The 18,136-nt window shown below is 46.4% G+C and overlaps 1 protein-coding gene across 3 annotated transcripts in view; it reads left to right on the forward strand.

Annotated features, from left to right (window-relative positions):
- srgap2 (SLIT-ROBO Rho GTPase activating protein 2) overlaps window positions 1-18,136 on the forward strand; it is a 230,400-nt gene that overhangs the window by 111,453 nt on the left and 100,811 nt on the right. For all 3 annotated transcript variants that reach the window (XM_060845267.1, XM_060845268.1, XM_060845269.1), the window contains 2 exons: window positions 5,212-5,407; window positions 16,889-17,051. In XM_060845267.1, coding sequence (XP_060701250.1) covers window positions 5,212-5,407; window positions 16,889-17,051 — 359 coding nt within the window. The remainder of the gene's footprint in view (window positions 1-5,211; window positions 5,408-16,888; window positions 17,052-18,136) is intronic.

Here is an 18,136-nt window from a genome sequence, read left to right on the forward strand (position 1 = left end):
ATTTGCCATTCTGGCATTCCAAAGAAGCCGGAGAAAAGTGACAGGATGGAAAGAGGCCATTCAGCCCACCAATTGGAACCCATGTTCCACAGACCATTAAATTACTTAAACGAGGAGTTAGGAGGGCTAAAAGGAGCCATGAAATGACATTGGCAAACAGGATTAATGGAAATCAAGGTCTTTTATGCATATATAAGGAGCTAGAGGGTAACTATGGAAAGGGCAGGTCCACTCCTGGACAAAGAAGGGGATTTATGTGTGGGGGTGAGGAAGTGGGTGAGGTCCATAACAAATATTTTACATCAGTATTCATGAAGGAGAAGGACATGGTGGATGATGAGTCCCGGGAGGGCATATGTTGATATAAAGGAGGAGGAGATGGTGGGTGTTTTGAAAAACATTAAGGTAGCCAGTTCCCAGGGACTTGATGGGAACTATCCTAGAACACTGAGAGAGATGAGGGAATAAATTGCTGGGGCCTTGTATGAAACTCTTGTGAATGCCTGCGACTAAAGAGGATACAAACAATGTCCCAGAGGATTGAAGAATAGCCAATGTTGTTACTTTGTTTAAGAAGCACGGATAATCTGGAAAATTACAGGCCAGTGAGCCTTACGTCAGTGGTTGGGAAATTATTGGAGAAGGTTCTTAGGGGCAGGACTTGTTGACATTTGGAAAAATGCGGACTTATTAGCAATAGGCAGCATAGCTTTGAGCGAAGGAAGTCATGTCTCAAATTGATGCCATTTTTTGAGAAAGTGCCAAAGATGTCTGAGGAGGGTAGGACAGTGGGTGTTGTTTGTGTGGACTTTAGCAAAGCCTTTGACAAGGTTCCTCATGCAGACTGATACAGAAGGGAAGTCACATGGGCTCTGCAGTGAGCTGGGAAGATGGATACAGAATTATGGCTTAGTCATGGAAGACAGAGTGTAGTGGTGGAAGGGTGTTTTTCTGACTGGAGATCCGTGGCCGTTGGTGTTCCACAGGGATCAGTGCTGTTGTTTGTAATATAATGATCTAGAGGAGAATGTATGTGGCCTGATTAGTAAGTTTGTGGATAACACAAAGATTGGGGGAGCTGCAGGTAGTGAGGAGGATTGTCTGAGGATACAGCAAGATATGGACAGACTGGAGACTTGGGTGAAGAAATAGCAGATGAAGTTTAATCCAGACAAGTCCAAAGTGATGCATTTTAGAAGATCTAATGCAGGAGGGACATGGCCATACGGAGGGATCTAGGCCCACAGCTCCCTGAAAGTAGCAACAGACATGGATACGGTGATCAAGAAGGCACCTGGCATGCTTCCCCTCATCAGTCGGGGCATGGAGTAAAGGTTGGCAAGTCATGTTGCAGCTGTATAGACGTTCAGCTAGGCCACATTTGGAATATTGTGTTGAGTTCTGCTCGCCACAGAAGGATGTGGAGTGTTTGGAGGGGGTACAGGCACGGTTACCAGGATGGTACCCAGTTTGGAGGGTATTAGTTATGAGGAGAGATTGGACAAACTTGGTTTGTTTTCACTTGAACGTCGAAGGCAGTGGGGCGACCTGATAGAGTTTACAAAATTATGAGGGGCATGGATAGTTCCTTTTCCCAGAGTAGAAATGTCAACTACTATATGACATAGGGTTAAGGTAAAAGGGGGTAAGTTTAAAGGAGATTTGAGAAGAGGGTGATAGGTGCCTGGAATGGGTTACCAGAGGAGGCATCATGACAGACACATGAATAGACAGGGAGTAGAGGGATATGGACTGTATAGAGGCAAAAGGGTTTTGGTCAGCACAGTGTTGGTGGGTCGAACGGCCTGTTCCTGTGTTATAATGTTCTTTGTTCTTTATGATCCTGGGATTCTGGATAATGATTCTGGATTAGTGGTGCTGGAAAAGCACAGCAGTTCAGGCAGCATCTGTGGAGCAGTAATGGATAATGGATCATTGCCACTACATTCCCCCACATTCCCCACTCCCAGCCAAATGTTTGGAAGGTTATGGGAAGATGCACAGGGGCATGGATTAGGCAGCTCTTGCAGTGAGCTGGCATGGGAAAGATAGACTGAATGGCCTCCTCCTGAAAGGAAAGATTTCGACTCACTATCAGAGTTCAGACTCTCCTGAAGGTGTTTAATCCTTTTTTTTGTTCCTAGATTGTGGTTAATGCTCATTTATTCCCTCATTTTGGAAAGATGTTCTGGTGATGCTACCTCATAGTTCAATGGGACGTTCAGACATCAGGATGAGCTTATGGAGAGTATGTTTCTCATTGGTCAATGGCTTTCTCCTTTTGTTATTTTTCTGTTTGAGTACAGTGGGTGATTGATCGGTGGGTTCAGGGCACACTGTCGGTCAGAGAGTGTTGACACGGCTGATAGTTGTGTTTGTGTGCTGGCCGAGAGGAGCATGCAATTCAATATGAGGCCCCTCGTGCTCAATTAGTCAACATGACAAAGAAAGGGCATTTCAGTGAGAGACACTAGGATCTGCAAATTGGCAAGAAGGAAAGCAATGGTCTGGTGGTATTATTGCTGGATTGTTAACCCAAGGACCCAGGGAATGTTCTGACAACCCAGGTTCAAATCCACGGCAGATGGTGGAATTCAAATTAAGTATCTGAGATTAAGAGTCAAATGATGACCATGAATCCATTGTTGATTGTCGGAAAAACCCATCTGGTTCACTGATGTCCGTTAGGGAAGGAAACTGCCATCCTTCCCTGGTCTGGCCTCCATGTAACTCCAGACCCACAGCAATGTAGTTTACTCTGAACTGCTCTCTGGGCAATTGGGGATGGGCAGTAAATGTTAGTGAAGCCCATGTCCAATAAATAACTAAAGTGGTTGGTTCAGTTAGAAATAGACTCGCTTTGTGGCTAAGAATGAGCTCACCCAATCGAGTTCATGTTGGCATTCTGATCTCTGACCCTAACAACAAATTTCTCGTTAGATTAGCAATCCTGAGGTTCGTAGGTTGGAATCCTAGCATGGCGTTGGTGAAATTTGAAATATATAAAAAATTTGGAATAATGGCAACCACATAACCACTGTCAATTATCAGGAAAACCCCATCTGGGTCACTAATGTCCCATAGGGAAGGAAGCTGCCATCCTTATCTGGTCTGGCCTACATGTGACTCCAGACCTACAGCAATGTGGTTGACTCTTAGCTGCCCTCTGGGTAATTAGGGATGGGCATTAAATGCCACCTGGCCAGTGACACCCTGATCCCGTGAATGAATTAAGGAAAAGAACCCATCACCTTGTGAAAAGGAGGTAGTTTGTGAAGGGAGTGCAGATAGGAAATGATTTGCTGCAGATGATTCAGTGATGGAATGTGAAATAGGAGCGAAAGAAAAATTCCAGAGAGAGGTGTCGAGGCTGTGGAGCTGATTTCTCTCACGAATCGATGACTTGCCATATGCCGAGTTTTAACCAAAGTGGGACTGTGAAGCTGAGTGCAGTCAGGAGAAGCAGTGGACATTTATATCCAGGAAGCTCCATTCTCTCATGACGATCACTTTGCCTCTTTAAGACTTGAGCAGTTTCTCAGGCATCGTTGTGAGTGGAGAGGCCTTGTTGGTGCGGGGATTCGAGACAGGAAAGTGTGGTTGCCTGCTCGAGAAGATTTGCTGAGACAGGAACGCGTCGCAGTTCGGCAGAGGCTGTGTCCGTCCTTCACTGCTTCACCGTCATCAGCAAATCCCTGGAGCTCACGTCACAGCTTCCAGCAGCTGTCCTGAGGTTTTCTCTGAAGCAAACTGAGTTTATTTTTATTCTGCTGGATGTATCCAGCCAGAGTCTTCTCATCAAATTCTGCTCGAGTGTGCTGTTTTAAAAACTTTGAGTTTTGTAAAAGCAGATGTACTTGTTGCTACCTCAACATTAATCTCAAACATGAAGCAGATTCCTGGTTGGAGATTATTCACTTTCTGTTAATTTAATATTTATGAAGATTTCCTGTCTGTGTTTCAGAGAATATTCAGAAAGCTTACTGAATACTATGCAGAGGGAGGTTGGCTTAATAAATCACTTGCCCCACCTTAAGTCATTAATTGGTTTTCCATCCAAACTCTAACCAAGGCCTGGAAACAGGCTACTCCCTGGTCTGTGTGCCCCAGGAGATCGCTACTTCAGACTTGAAAGAGAAGAAACTAATGAGATGTTATTGTTATCGTAAAGATGTAATCTACAAGTTGTGCTTAACTGAAGTCATCCAGAGGGAAGGGAGATCATTAGGGAGACTTCCCATTGGCCTCCGAGATCAGAGCAAATTAAACTTGTGCTCAGAGATGGAAAACGATATTGCCTGGTGTGGCCAATGGTGGACTGGGTTTTTTGTGCTCTGAGATGTTTAGTTGGCTGCCTCTGATTTACATGATGGTCAAGTTTTTTTCCTTTGCCTGCTTGGTTTCCTGTCCGTCTGGTCCAACTGCAACTGATCCTGAGGATTTGATGTAAGTTCATGGGAAAGACTGTGAGTTATGATCTCAGCTGACATTATGACTGGACAAGTCAAATCCCAAGATGACATCTAGCTCGACAGATGATTTTTTGTTGTTGTTTTCGGTGAAGTGGCAATGTAACAGGGATCTGGAGTTAAGAATAAAAAAGAAGTTTACTACACAAGGGAAAGGCAAACAAAATATGATCTATCAAGCCAGATTTCACACTGGGACCTGCTGTATCTAGACATACCATCAGCTGGCAACATAACAGTAATATGTAGCCTGTAGTTCCTGGCTCCATTCAGTCAACCCTTAATTATGTTTAAAACAAAATACAGAAGTGTGGATGCTGGAAATGAAATTAAAGTAAAAATCGCTGGTGAAACACAGCGGGTCTGGCAGTATCTGTGGAGAGAAAGCACAGTCAGTATTTCAAGTCCAGTGACCCTTGTTCCAGGTCTCTCACTTCTCTCTCCACAGCTGCTGCCAGACCTGTTGAGTTTCACCAGCAATTTCTGTTGTTGTGCCTCAATTGAGGTTGTTGTGTATCTCCCTGTTTAATAACATGCTGCAGGTTGTGGGACAGGAGGGAGCTGGGGGATGCAGCCAGTGTGGGGTCTGTGTCAACACTGACATGGTGGAGCCATTGGGCCCATGCTGCCTTATTAACTGTAACGTGTTTGGGAAGGGGGAGGAGAGCTGAGACGAGAGCGAGCAGAGTGACTGGGCTGGCTGTCGCTCACTCCCTGACCTCTTTCTCTTGTGTTGCTGCAGAAATCCGAGCTCAGCTCCTGGAACAGCTGAAATGCCTGGACCAGCAGTCGGAGGCCAGGGTGCAGCTCCTCCAGGATCTGCAGGACTTCTTCCGGAAAAAATCCGAGATCGAGATGGACTACTCGAAGAACCTGGAGAAGTTGGCTGAACGTTTTATGGCTAAGACCAGGAGCGCCAAGGACCACCTGCAGTTCAAGTACGTGGGATAAAATTTAATCCTGACGTCCCTCAGGAAATCCATTTGTTTCGATTCCAGCTTGTAACACTGTTATTGTTACATATAAACCCCAGAACACCTTGATTGGCTATTATACACCACGATACGTGTTTCAAAACATGCTATTTTCAATTTGAAAGTGTTGACAAGATATCCTTTTTTCTGTTATTGATGGAGTGTAAGCAAAGAGTACTTATTTATCAAAGAGTGAATTTGAGACGGGGTTAAGCACTTGTAGATTTATTAATGGTTAATCAACTAAACAAACACACAGCCAACTGCAAGGTTAAAGCAATGCTCTGATAAACATTCAGTGAAGCTCTGTATATTTATTGGCAAACATTCCACATTCCAGCCAGCTAAACCCGATCTCCTGATCTTTGACTTCATCACAATTACAGCATTTAAAAGGCATCTGGATGGGTATATGAATAGGAAGGTTTGGAGGGATATGGGACAAATGCTGGCAAATGGGACTAGATTAGGTTAGGAATCTGGGTGGCATAGAGGAGCTGGACGGAAGGGTCTGTTTCCATGCTGTACATCTCTATGACTGTCTGACTCTATCTGCATCTTTACACTGTTCCCAGTTATAAGCTCAGTTAAAAAAACACTGGATCTGCTTGCCCCTGGTCAACAGTCTGGGTTTGACATTGGCCGTTATCACTTACAAGCAGTAAGACTGAAAAGGCGCCATCTCTTTATCCTGGACACAACACAACGATCTATTTACACATACTACAGAGAATCAAAATATGGATGTTTCATGACAAGAAGTATCCAAGGCCATTTGAGACCAGCCCCAAAGATACATCAACTTTCTCCATGCCTATAGCAATCAATCTCAATCTCTCAACAAAAGCCAACTGTATCAACTAACCCGGAGGCACATTCTCCAGCAAGCAGGCAGGGTGAGGATTAACGGAGGGTTCTGAAACAAGTGTGAAAGAGCTGTATTAAAATTTCAGCAAAATGTTAATTTGAATTCTTCACTACAAGAGGGGCCCGAGATACTGTGACCTTACTCTGTTTCCCCTTTCATCGTGTGGGCACACATTGGTGACCTGTGACTGATGGGAAATCTACGAAGGGGATTAATTGCTTGGGGACCTCTGCAATGGTTTTATTTCTGAATATTTACGGATGTAGTGTGTTAATACAGAGAGTCCCCACTGGGCAGTTGCTTTTAATCTGTGCTGTTTTTGTGTCATTCCACTTTCCAATCATTTGGCTGCCCCCGCTGTTAGGAGATGATTTTCCTCTGTAGTTTTTTTTCACTCTCATTGTCTTTGTTTAGCTATTGAGCTGTTTCCATCTCCCTGCTTATCTGGAAACTCGGATAATTTGACGGGAGTTCTCTGTGCAACAGGGGAAGCTGGGCTAGTGGGTCTGAGCTCGAACAGGGGGCCTGGTAGATTCAGAATCCCTATTGTGTGGAAGCAGGCTATTCAGCCCAACCAGGCCACACCGCCCCTCTGAGAAGCATTTCAGTCCCCTACCTATGACCACTGCATTTCCCATGGCCAATCCACCCTAACCAGCACAGCTTTGGACTGTGGGAGGAAACCAGAGCACCCAGAGGAGAGCCAGGCAGACACAGGGAGAACGTGCAAACTCCACACAGACAGTCACCCGAGGCTGGAATCGAACCCGGTTCCCTGGCACTGTGAGGCAGTGGTGCTAACCACTGTGCTAGCCACCGTGCCTCCGCATGTTTGGATTGTTGCTTGTGAAGATGAGTACCATGGTGGCAGGACAGATGAACAAACTAAGTGAGGCTTTGTGCTGCAGGAGGCCATTCTGGGTGGGAGGGGTAGAATCAGAGTGGAGCTGGAGAGGAGGATAGTATCCTTAAAGGTGCAGTTCTCTGAAAACGAAAACCTGGATCCCTTCCTCAGTGGCAAGGATAAGGACATTTCCTCGGGGCTGGAGATAAGCTGGGAGCAGGAGGGAATGATCCAGTTATTGTGGCATTATGTCACCCAGTGCCACAGGCAGTGTTAAGTAAACTAACAAGTTCTGCTGAGGGACGATGAGCCCCAAGAGCTAAATTAAAAAGCAACACCTCAAAAGTAATAATCTCTGAGTGATTAACACAGGATACAGCTTGGGTGGTTGACAGCTGTCTCCATGATTGGTGTAGGTTTCAATTCCTGGGACGCTGACGCCAGTGCTTGAGAAAGAGGGAGCTGTTCAACCGGGACAGTCTTCACCTGGGTTATGCTGGGAGCAGTGCTCTGGTGAGATGTAAAACTCTGGCTGTAGGGAGGGATTTGAACCAAATAGGACAGTGGGGGACGCGAAGGGTTCCCATGAGATCAGATTCGGAAAGTTAGAGAAAGGCTGAGGAAATGGGGACCAGCGTTTGTCAGGGAGGGACAGAGGATAGATGTAACAAAGCTCCGAGCCTGAGGTCAGACTCTCAGGAGGCATTCAGGAGAGCAATGGAAGATTATTTGGAGAAAAATAACCTGTAATGGTATGAGGAGACGGAAGGAAATTGGCACTGGGTAACAGTGCCCTAATAATGAGCTAGTGTAGGCAGAGGGGCTGATTGGCCTCCCTCTGTGCTGTAACACTTCAGCGATTCTGTGAACTTTGCTCGAAGCTAACCCCACACGTGATTATTATCACCCCCCCCCGCCATCTTGTGAAAACTATCCCGTGCTCTGCCAGTCAATGCTTTGTAAAGCTGCAATGCCACCTGTAACTGAATTTCCATTGGTGCCTGATCCCTCATCATGTGAATGGCCAAATCATGTGACAACAACTGATTGGCTGGCAGCTCACCCAATGACATTGCAGGAAGATAGAGGGGGCAGGAAGAAGAGAGGGAGTTGGGAAGAAAGAGGGGGAGTGGGTGGGAGACTGGGAGGGTGGGAAAGAGGGAGGGAAGGTGGGAGTGTGGAAAAGAGGGAGGGAGAGAGATAAGGAGGATGGGATCGCTGCAATGGGACGGTGATGGGGGAAAGAATCTGACACTTATGGAGCTTGAGCTGTGAGCCAGTGGGTAGTTTGTGAGGGGCTCGGAGCTCTGTGGGTGGACCTGGAACACAAGGATTTTAACAATCCGATGTGCACAAGGGAGATGAGAACTTGGAATGAAGCAGTGAATCAGGGAAGATGGTGAGCTGGAGGCAGGAGTGACAAGCTGGAGTTGACCTGAATAGCCCTGAAAAAAAGGCCCATTTTATCAAGACTTTTTATCTTATACTCATCAGGACCGTTTGCATGAATATCAATGAAAAGTGGGAAAACATTTTACACACCAGCTGAGCAGGGCGCTGATTGGTTAGCAAGTGGACTCTGATTCATAGAGGCATTGCTACTTGTTATCCAATGGACACTACTCCTAGAGTCTAAACCGGTGTTTCCCTTTGTATTGATAAAGGGTGCAAGATAAAAAACTTCAAGGAATTGTGTCTTTTTTCAGCAGTGCTGAAGTTCTGTACCACCAAATGTGTAGGAGTTAAATAATTAACAATTAAGCAGAGGACTTTTAGACCAAGGTAAAAACAAGGACTGCAGATGCTGGAAACCAGATTCTGGATTAGAGTGGTGCTGGAAAAGCACAGCAGTTCAAACAGCATCCGAGGAGCAGGAAAATCCTTGGATGCTGCCTGAACTGCTGTGTTTTTCCAGCACCACTCTAATCCAGAATCTGGTTTCCAGCATCTGCAGTCCTTGTTTTTACCTGATTTGGAGATGCCGATGTTGGACTGGGGTATACAAAGTTAAACATCACACAACACCAGGTTATAGTCCAACAGGTTTAATTAGAAGCACACTAGCTTTCGGAGCGACGCTCCTTCATCAGGTGATTGTGGAGGGCTCGATCGTAACACAGAATTTATAGCAAACATTTGCAGTGTGATGTAACTGAAATTATACATTGAAAAATTGATTGTCTGTTCTATGTATAATTTCAGTTACATCACACTGCAAATTTTTGCTATAAATTCTGTGTTACGATCGAGCCCTTCACAATCACCTGATGAAGGAGCGATGCTCCGAAAGCGAGTGTGCTTCCAATTAAACCTGTTGGACTATAACCTGGTGTTGTGTGATTTTTAACTTTGTTTTTACCTCGTTGATTTTAACCCTACTGCGAGTCCTCTTGCGAGGATGCCTGTCTTGAAGAAGTTTTCCCCCTCTCTCTACAAGAATCTCAGGGAGTCCCTCTCCCACTGCAACTCCCAGGTCATTTCCTCTGCCCTGCAGCTCATCCCCACCCCCACTCACCTATTGTACTGTATGCTACTTTCTCCCCACCCCCACCCTCCTCTCATTTATCTCTCCACCCTTCAGGCTCTCTGCCTATATTCCTGATGAAGAGGCTTTTGCCCGAAACGTCGATTTTCCTGCTCCTCGGATGCTGCCTGAACTGCTGTGCTTTTCCAGCACCACTCTAATCCACACTTTTAGACCAATCAGATTCAAGATAGCAATATATTTTTAGCTTCAAAATTATAGGTCAGAAATATCACATTGATGCCCTGGGATTGAAGGGTCCTGAGGCAGAAGATGATCTCTCCACCCCTGAGCCTCCCGGCCTCATTCCTAATGAAGGGCTCCTGCCTGAAACATTGAGTTTCCTGCTCCTCAGATGCTGCCTGACCAGCTGTGCTTTTCCAGCACCACATTCTCAACTCTGATCTCCAGCATCTGCACAGCTCACTGTCTCCCAGAAATGTAACAACCCAACCTTCACGGTTTCTTGGGTGAAAGTAACTTCTCCAGGAATGCCATTTTGTAGGATTCCAGCTAAGTGAGTGGCACGGTGGCTCAGTGGTTAGCACTGCTGCCTCTCAGCGCCAGAGACCCGGGTTCAATTCCCGACTCAGGCGACTGACTGTGTGGAGTTTGCACATTCTCCCCGTGTCTGCGTGGACTTCCTCCGGGTGCTCCGGTTTCCTCCCACAGTCCAAAGATGTGCAGGTCAGGGGAATTGGTCATGGGAATTTGCCCATAATGTTAAGTGAAGGGGTAAATGTAGGGGTATGGGTCTTGATGGGTTGCTCTGCAGAGGGTCGGGGTGGGCCTGTTTCCACATTGTAAGTAATCTAATCTAATTGAGGGATAACCGTACTTCCCTGCCTGCAAAGCACATTGGATGTCTTGAGATGGTGAAAGGTGCTGCATAAATGTAAGATCTTTCTGTAATACTCAGTAAGTTGGGCAGCATCTGTGTTGAGAAACACTTAATGCTTCGGGGTAACAACCTTTCATCAGAATAGGAAAGAGAGCTTGAAATGTAAGAGATTCTAAACCAATGGAAGGGCAGGAAAACATAGAAGCAGGAGTAGGCCATTTGACCCATTGAGCCCGCACTGCCACCCATTGGGTCATGGCTGATCATCAAGCTCAATGCACGAAACCTGCCCTCCCCCCATATCCCTTGATCCCTTTAGCCACAACAGCTATTTCTACCTCATTCAGAACACATAATATTTTGGCTTTAACCACTCTCTGTCGTAGTGATTTCCACACAGACTCACCACTCTCTGAGTGAGGACATTTCTTTTTGTCTCAGTCTTGAAAGGTTTACCCTTTATCCTTAAACTATGACTCCTCATTCAGGACTCTTCTACCATCAGCAACATCCTTCCTGTATCTCATCTATTTAATCCTGTTAGAATTTTGTAGAGTTCAATGAGACCCCTCCTCCCACCAACTCCAGTGAGTACAATCCTAACTAACAATCTCTCCTCATATGTTAGTCCTGCCATCCCAGGGATCAGTCTGGGAAACCATCGCTGCTCTCCTTCAATCGCCAGAACATCCTTCCTCAGGTAAGGAGACCACAACTGTCCTCAGCACTCCAGCTGTGGTCTCACCAAGGCCCTCTACACTTGCAACAAGACATCCCTGTTCCTATTCTCGAGTCCTTTTTGCTGCCAAGGCCAATATACAGTTTGCCGTTTTTCACCACCTTCACCCGCACACTAACTTCCAGCGACTGCTGTACAAGGACATCCAGCTCTCATTGAACCCTCTCCTTTCACAATTTACCGCCATTCAAATGATAATGTTTGTGCTTCTTTTTGCTACAAAAGTTGATTACCTCACATTTCTCCGCATTGTACACCGTCCATGCAGATGCCCACTTCCTCAGCCTATCCAAATCACACTGCAGCATCTCTGCATCCTCCTCACAGCTCACCCTCCCACGCAATCTGTGTCATCTGTAAATATTTTGAGATACTACATTTAGTTCCCTCATCTAAACCATGAATATACATTGAGATGAGCTGGTAGCCACTTTTTGTTATTTAGAAAAAGACCCAATGATTCCTACTCTTTGTTCCCATTCTGCCAACCAATTTTTTATTGATGTCAATCCACCATCCCCAATCCCATATGCTCTAGATTTACGCGTTAATCTCTTACATGGTGCTTCTGAACATTCAAATACACAACATCCATTGGCTCCTGTGATCAATGGGCGGCACGGTGGCACAGTGGTTAGCACTGCTGCCTCACAGCACCTGTAGACCCGGGTTCAATTCCCGACTCAGGCGACTGACTGTGTGGAGTTTGCACGTTCTCCCCGTGTCTGCGTGGGTTTCCTCCGTGTGCTCGGGTTTCCTCCCACAGTCCAAAGATGTGCGGGTCAGGTGAATTGGCCAAGCTAAATTGCCCGTAGTGTTAGGTAAGGGGTAAATGTAGGGGTATGGGTGGGTTGCGCTTCGGCGGGTCGGTGTGGACTTGTTGGGCCGAAGGGCCTGTTTCCACGCTGTAAGTCTAATCTAATCTAATCAATCCACTAGTTACATCCTTAGATTTTTTAATAGAGTATTGAGTACAGGAGTTGGGACGTCATTTTGCACTTGTACAGGAGTCAGTTAGGCCACTGCTGGAATATTGCGTGCAATTCTGGTCTCCTTCCTATCGGAAAGATGTTGTGAAACTTGAAAGGGTTCAGAAGAGATTTACAAGGATGTTGCCAGGGTCGGAGGATCTGAGCTACAGGGAGAGGCTGAACAGGCTGGGGCTGTTTTCTCTGGAGCGTCGGAGGCTGAGGGGTGACCTTGTAGAGGTTTATAAAATTATGAGGGGCATGGATAGGATAAATAGACAAGGTACTTTCCCCGTGGTGGGGGAGTCGTAAACTAGAGGGCATAGATTTAGGGTGAGAGGGGAAAGATATATAAGAAACCTAAGAGGCAACTTTTTCACGCAGAGAGTGGTACGTGTATGGAATGAGCTGCCAGAGGATGTGGTGGAGGCTGGTACAATTGCAACATTTAAAAGGCATTTGGATGGGTATATGAATAGGAAGGGTTTGGAGGGATATGGGCCGGGTGCTGGCAGGTGGGACTAGATTAGGTTGGGATAACTGGTGGCCATGGACGGGTTGGACCAAAGGGTCTGTTTCCATGCTGTATATCTCTATGACTCTAAATATGATTTCCCGTTTGTAAATCCATGCTGACCGGCCCCGATCCCACCACTGACCGGGCCCGATCCCACCACTGACCTGGTCTGATTCCACCACTGACCAGGCCCTGATTCCACCACTGACCCGGCCCAATTCCACCACTGGCCCTGATCCCACCACTGACCGGGCCCTGATTCCACCACTGACCCGGCCCAATTCCTTGGATGCTGCCTGACCTGCTGTGCTTTTCCAGCACCATGCTCTCGACTCTAATCTCCAGCATTTGCAGTCCTCACTTTTGCCTCGTAAATATTGGAGACAGTTCAAAGAGTGTTCACTAGATTGGTTTCAGAGATAAAAGGTTTGTCTTATGAAGAGAGATGGATCAGTTTACGCCTGTACTCTCTGGAGTTTAGAAAAATAAGGGGAGATTTAATTGAGGCCTATTCTGGGCATTGGATAGGCATATGGAGGATATTGGGCTAGTGTAGGTTAGGTGGCTTGGGCCGGCGCAACATCGAGGGCCAAAGGGCCTGTACTGCACTGTATTGTTCTATGTTCTATAAGATGCTAAAGGAAATTGACAAAGTCAACGTAGAAAAACATTTCCCCTTGTGGGGCAGTCTCGAACATAATCTAGAGATCAAAGTTTTCGGATAAGGTATGGCAGATTTAAAACGGACGTGGAGGAAGTACTTCTCTGAAAAAGGCAGGAATCTGTGGAATTCACTTCCCCGGAGTGCGGTGGATGCTGGGACATTCAGTAAGTTTATGGAGGAGATAGACAAATGTTTAATTAGTAGCGGGGTGGAGGGTTATGGAAAGTGGAGTTGAGGGCAAGGTGAGATCTGCCGTGATCCTAGGAGAAAGTGAGAACTGCAGATGTTGGAGATTAGAGTCGCGAGTGTGGCGCTGGACAAACACAGCAGGTCAGGCAGCATCTGAGGAGCAGGAGAATCGACGTTTCGGGCAAAAGCCCTTCATCAGGAAGCAAGGGCTTTTGCCCAAAATGTCGATTCTCCTGCTCCTCGGATGCAGCCTGACCTGCTGTGTTTTTCCAACACCACACTCTCGACTCCATCATGATCCTATTGAGTAGTAAAACAGGCTCAGAAGAGCTTGTACAACCTCCTTCTGCCCTTAGTTCTGCTGTTCTTAAAGTGAGTGACAATTGGGACAGTAAAGAAACAGAAGACATATCCGACTGAGGTGTGAGGCGCTGTGTCGCAAATTGGAACGTAATGAAGGACGACATGAGACACACATGAAACTATTGAGCTTGTAACAAGACAGTACAATATTGTGCAACACTTGGAGAAGCATAATATTTTTTAAAAGATGTGAAACTATAAACATTGATGTTCAGAAAGACTTGGGTGAATTCAATACAAGTAAGAAGAAAACTGAGCATGCCAGTACAGTAAACAATGTGAAAGGAAAATGGCATGTTAGGCCTCTATTGCAAGGAGATTGGAGTACAACAATAAATAGGTCTGGCTAAAATAGTGCAGGGGTTTGATGTGACCACTCCTTCAGTCTCAGTGTTTAAGGGTCAGCCTCTATTTAAGGAAGGTTACACCATTAATGGAGCATACAGTGAAGGCTCGTTAGAATGGTCCCTGGGATGTGAGGCTGCATCAATATTCTCTGGGCTCTACAGCCAATTAAATATTTTGAAATGTGGCCTCAGTTGTAATTAAAGAAGCTCAGCAGCCCATTTGTGCACAGCAAGATCCCACAAAAAGCCCAGATATTCTGTTTTACTGACATGAGGGATACATATTGGTCATGTCACAGGGGAATACGCCTTGCTGTTTTCCAGTTAGCATCATGGGATCACTCTCAATCTCTGAAGCAGTCTGATGTGCCTTGCTTTATTGTCTCCTTTGAAAACAGGTACTTCTGTCACTGTGGCACTCCGTCAGTACCGTGCTGAAGGTGTGGGTACCGTGCTGAAGGTGTGGCCCTGGGGTTTGTTGGGTTTGGGGTGAGAACTCATTAAACATAAGCTGACACTTGACGTGCACATGGTGTGACTGGGCATGTCTGTGGTGAGTCTCTGATCTCCAAGTGTGAGGATTAATGGTCTCACCAGAGTGTCAATGCTCAGATCATCCCTGTCTTGTGGCTATTTAGAATTAGAAAACAGAATCGAACAGGTCTGTCCTACTTATTCTCACATTCGTCTCTTTCTGAGATCTGGTGGCCTTGAACTAAAATGCTAACCCTTTCACCATTCGCTGTGGAGTTGCTGAGTCTGGGTGAATTTATTCCTGGAGACTTCATCTAATGACTTCTTGCCCCTAACTGTCCCATCTTTCGGCCATTAGTCACCCAACTCTATTACCTTATGACCTCAACTCCCTGCACCCAATCAGAATGGCCTCAGCAACATCTTTGAGTGTTGGCTTCACTTGTGAGGACTCCAGGTCAATCCTGGAGACTCGGCCACCCTTTGACTGGAGTCTTAGCAAATGCAAGTTTCTTGTTTTTTTCTCCTGATTTCAAGATGTTGACTCCCGAGTTATCATTCCAGCTGGTGCTTTAATGGAAGTAAAATACTGCAGAATATGGAAATCTGCAATAAAAATGGAAGGAGTTAGAGAACCGCAGCAGGATGAGTAGCGGCTATGGAGAAAGACACTTGAGTGACCAGTGTCTCCTCTTCAGAACTGAATAGAGCTAGAAAATGTCAGTATTTCTGTTTTGACAAACGGAAGGAGGAGTGAGTGGAACAGATGGTGAGGATGTCCAGAGCAAAAGACTGAAGGGGTGTTAGTATTGTTATCAAAGGAGAGAATGAGATGCAGAATAGGTGTTAAACAGACATTTGCTGGAAAAGCTCAGCAGGTCTGGCATCCTTAGAGAGAAATCAGCATTAATGTTTTTGGATTTTATTTAAAAAATAGTTTAGCTTTGCTGAAAGCAAACTTGTGTGTTGAGACATTTTGGTACTTTGCCTGTGCAGTTATTGTTCACGCACAGAAGTAGCCGAGAGTGGTGAAGTATCTGACCCTGATCCCACATCTGAAGCTGATCTGATCTGGAGGGTGTTTTCCAGTTTGGAGTCAGTGGACAGTGATTAAGAGGATGTAATCTGGCTTGTTACGTTACCTCTTCCCAGCAGGCAGTGCTGAGGCTCAGTACAGCGCCTATTGGCTGCTTAACCTCAAGCTGTCTAAACCCCAAACCCACTGGAATTCACCCCCGAAACCCCTCCATCTCTTGACCTCTGTCTCTGCTTGTTTTGAAGACTCCTGTGCGTCTGTGGGATCTGCTCTATCAGGCGCATTAATTATTCAAGCTTGCTCCCTGCAGATTGGGTGCTGACCTCGGGCACCACTGGGCTGTGGGTATCTTCACATACACTGTCCCTGAGGCTGTTTACTCCTTCCTATTCATTAAGACTACACGGTGGCTCAGTGGTTAGCACTACTGCCTCACAGCACCAGGGACCTGGGTTCGATTCTGCCCTCAGGTGACTGTATGTGTAGAGTTTGCACATTCTCCCCGTGAGTTTCCTCCTACAGTCCAAACGAAGTGCAGGCCAGGTGGATTGTCCATACTCAACTGCCCATAGACTCCAGGGTGGATTTCCTGTGGGAAATGCAGGGTAGGGGTTGGGTCTGGGTGGGAATTTCTTTGATGGACTGAATGGCCTGCTTCCACACTGTAGGAATTCTATGATTTAGCACTCTGCTGTACACAGCACACTCTCTGGTGTCTGAGAACTCTCTCTCTCACATGCCCATTCTCAACTGGAACCTTTTACCTTACTGATGTCAGATTTTTAATCATTCTGTTGACTCTAGTATCATTGCAGTTCAAAGTCATTTCACACTCCTGCAGATCCTGTGGATGTTGTAGGGGTGTGTTGTGAGGAGAGGAATGGGTGGTGTGGGGGTGGGGAAGGGGATCAGGGATGTGTGGGGGAAGGGTGTGTTTAATATACGAGGGAGGGTGTGTGGGGTGGAGAGGAGGGTGTGGTGGTGTACATGCCTAAGAGTGGTGTGCTGGATACCCACGTGTTCTTTACCCATCTCCTTTAACGGTTTCCTCTGACGTGTTTGGTTGTGCAGGAAGGACCAGAACATTCTGTCTCCGGTGAACTGTTGGTACTTGCTGCTGAACCAGGTGCGGAGAGAGAGCAAGGATCACACCACACTGAGCGATATCTATCTCAACAACATCATCCCACGCTTTGCCCAAGTCAGTGATGACTCCGTCCGTCTCTTCAAGAAGGTGAGGGGCTTCTTATTGATCCTGTCATTCCTTGGACCATGAGCTCCCAATCCCTCACTAACACCTCTCTCCCCCCCCCCCCCCCCCCCCACCGAATTCCCAGATAACCAGAACAGAATGGGAAATCTGTTATCCCTTTTCCTTCCCAGAACATGTTCTCAAACTGGGCATTGTGTGGATTGTGAAATGTTAGGGTGGTGTTAGCAGTGGGAAATGCAGGGGATGGGGTCGGGATTGGGGGAGTGGTGTTGGGGCTTGTAATGGATGGATGCTCTTCGGAGGGTCAGTTATGGACTCGATGGGCCGAACGGCCTGCTTCCACATTGCAGGGATTCTGTGATCTGTTTCAAGGATTGAAGCTTGTGTTTAAATTGGATTATTGAAGGAATTTTATTCTTATTATTCATTCTTGGGGTGTGAGTATCAATTCCAGGTGAGGGTTTAATACCCATCCCTAATGGTATTCCTTTTCTCTCCCTCACCCCTTCTCATGCCCACTGCATGTGAGAAAGAGAGTTTGTGGAAGAGGATCGATTAAATATCACTGAGTTTTCCAGCATAAGGAGCACAAAGAAAGGACTCTGCAGTTTTTATTTCTTTCCCTCCCCCTCCTCTGGGTCAGAGTTCAAAGGTTCTGGCATCTCTCCATGACCCCACCCAGTAACATATCTGTCACGAGTAACAGTGGGGACCTGTGAGCTGACAATCCAATGGAAGCCAGGCCTTCAGCTGACCCCAGCTCCACAGGAAGAGGTCACTGCGAGTGATCAGCATTGGGAACTCGAGCTGATATTTTATGCCTCATCTCCCTCAGCCACAGCATGCTGCAGCCAGAGACAGCTCTCTTCATCTAACCAGCCCCAGTCTGAGGGAGATCAGATAACCGAGCATAAAGCTTGGGTCCAGTCTGATGTTCTTCACTGTAGCTGGCTCAGTGCCAGTTCACGTCTCCATGAGTTGTTGTGGCGTGGGGACCATGTCTGTTAGTTGTGTGAAATGATGTAAAGGAGTAATGTGTGGCCACTGGCAATGATGGCTGACTGCTTTCGGGAGCTCCAGGCAGACTACACGCTTGTGGTGCACAC

This window comes from Hemiscyllium ocellatum, chromosome 26, assembly GCF_020745735.1.
Source record: "Hemiscyllium ocellatum isolate sHemOce1 chromosome 26, sHemOce1.pat.X.cur, whole genome shotgun sequence".
In the NCBI taxonomy this organism is placed as follows: domain Eukaryota; kingdom Metazoa; phylum Chordata; class Chondrichthyes; order Orectolobiformes; family Hemiscylliidae; genus Hemiscyllium; species Hemiscyllium ocellatum.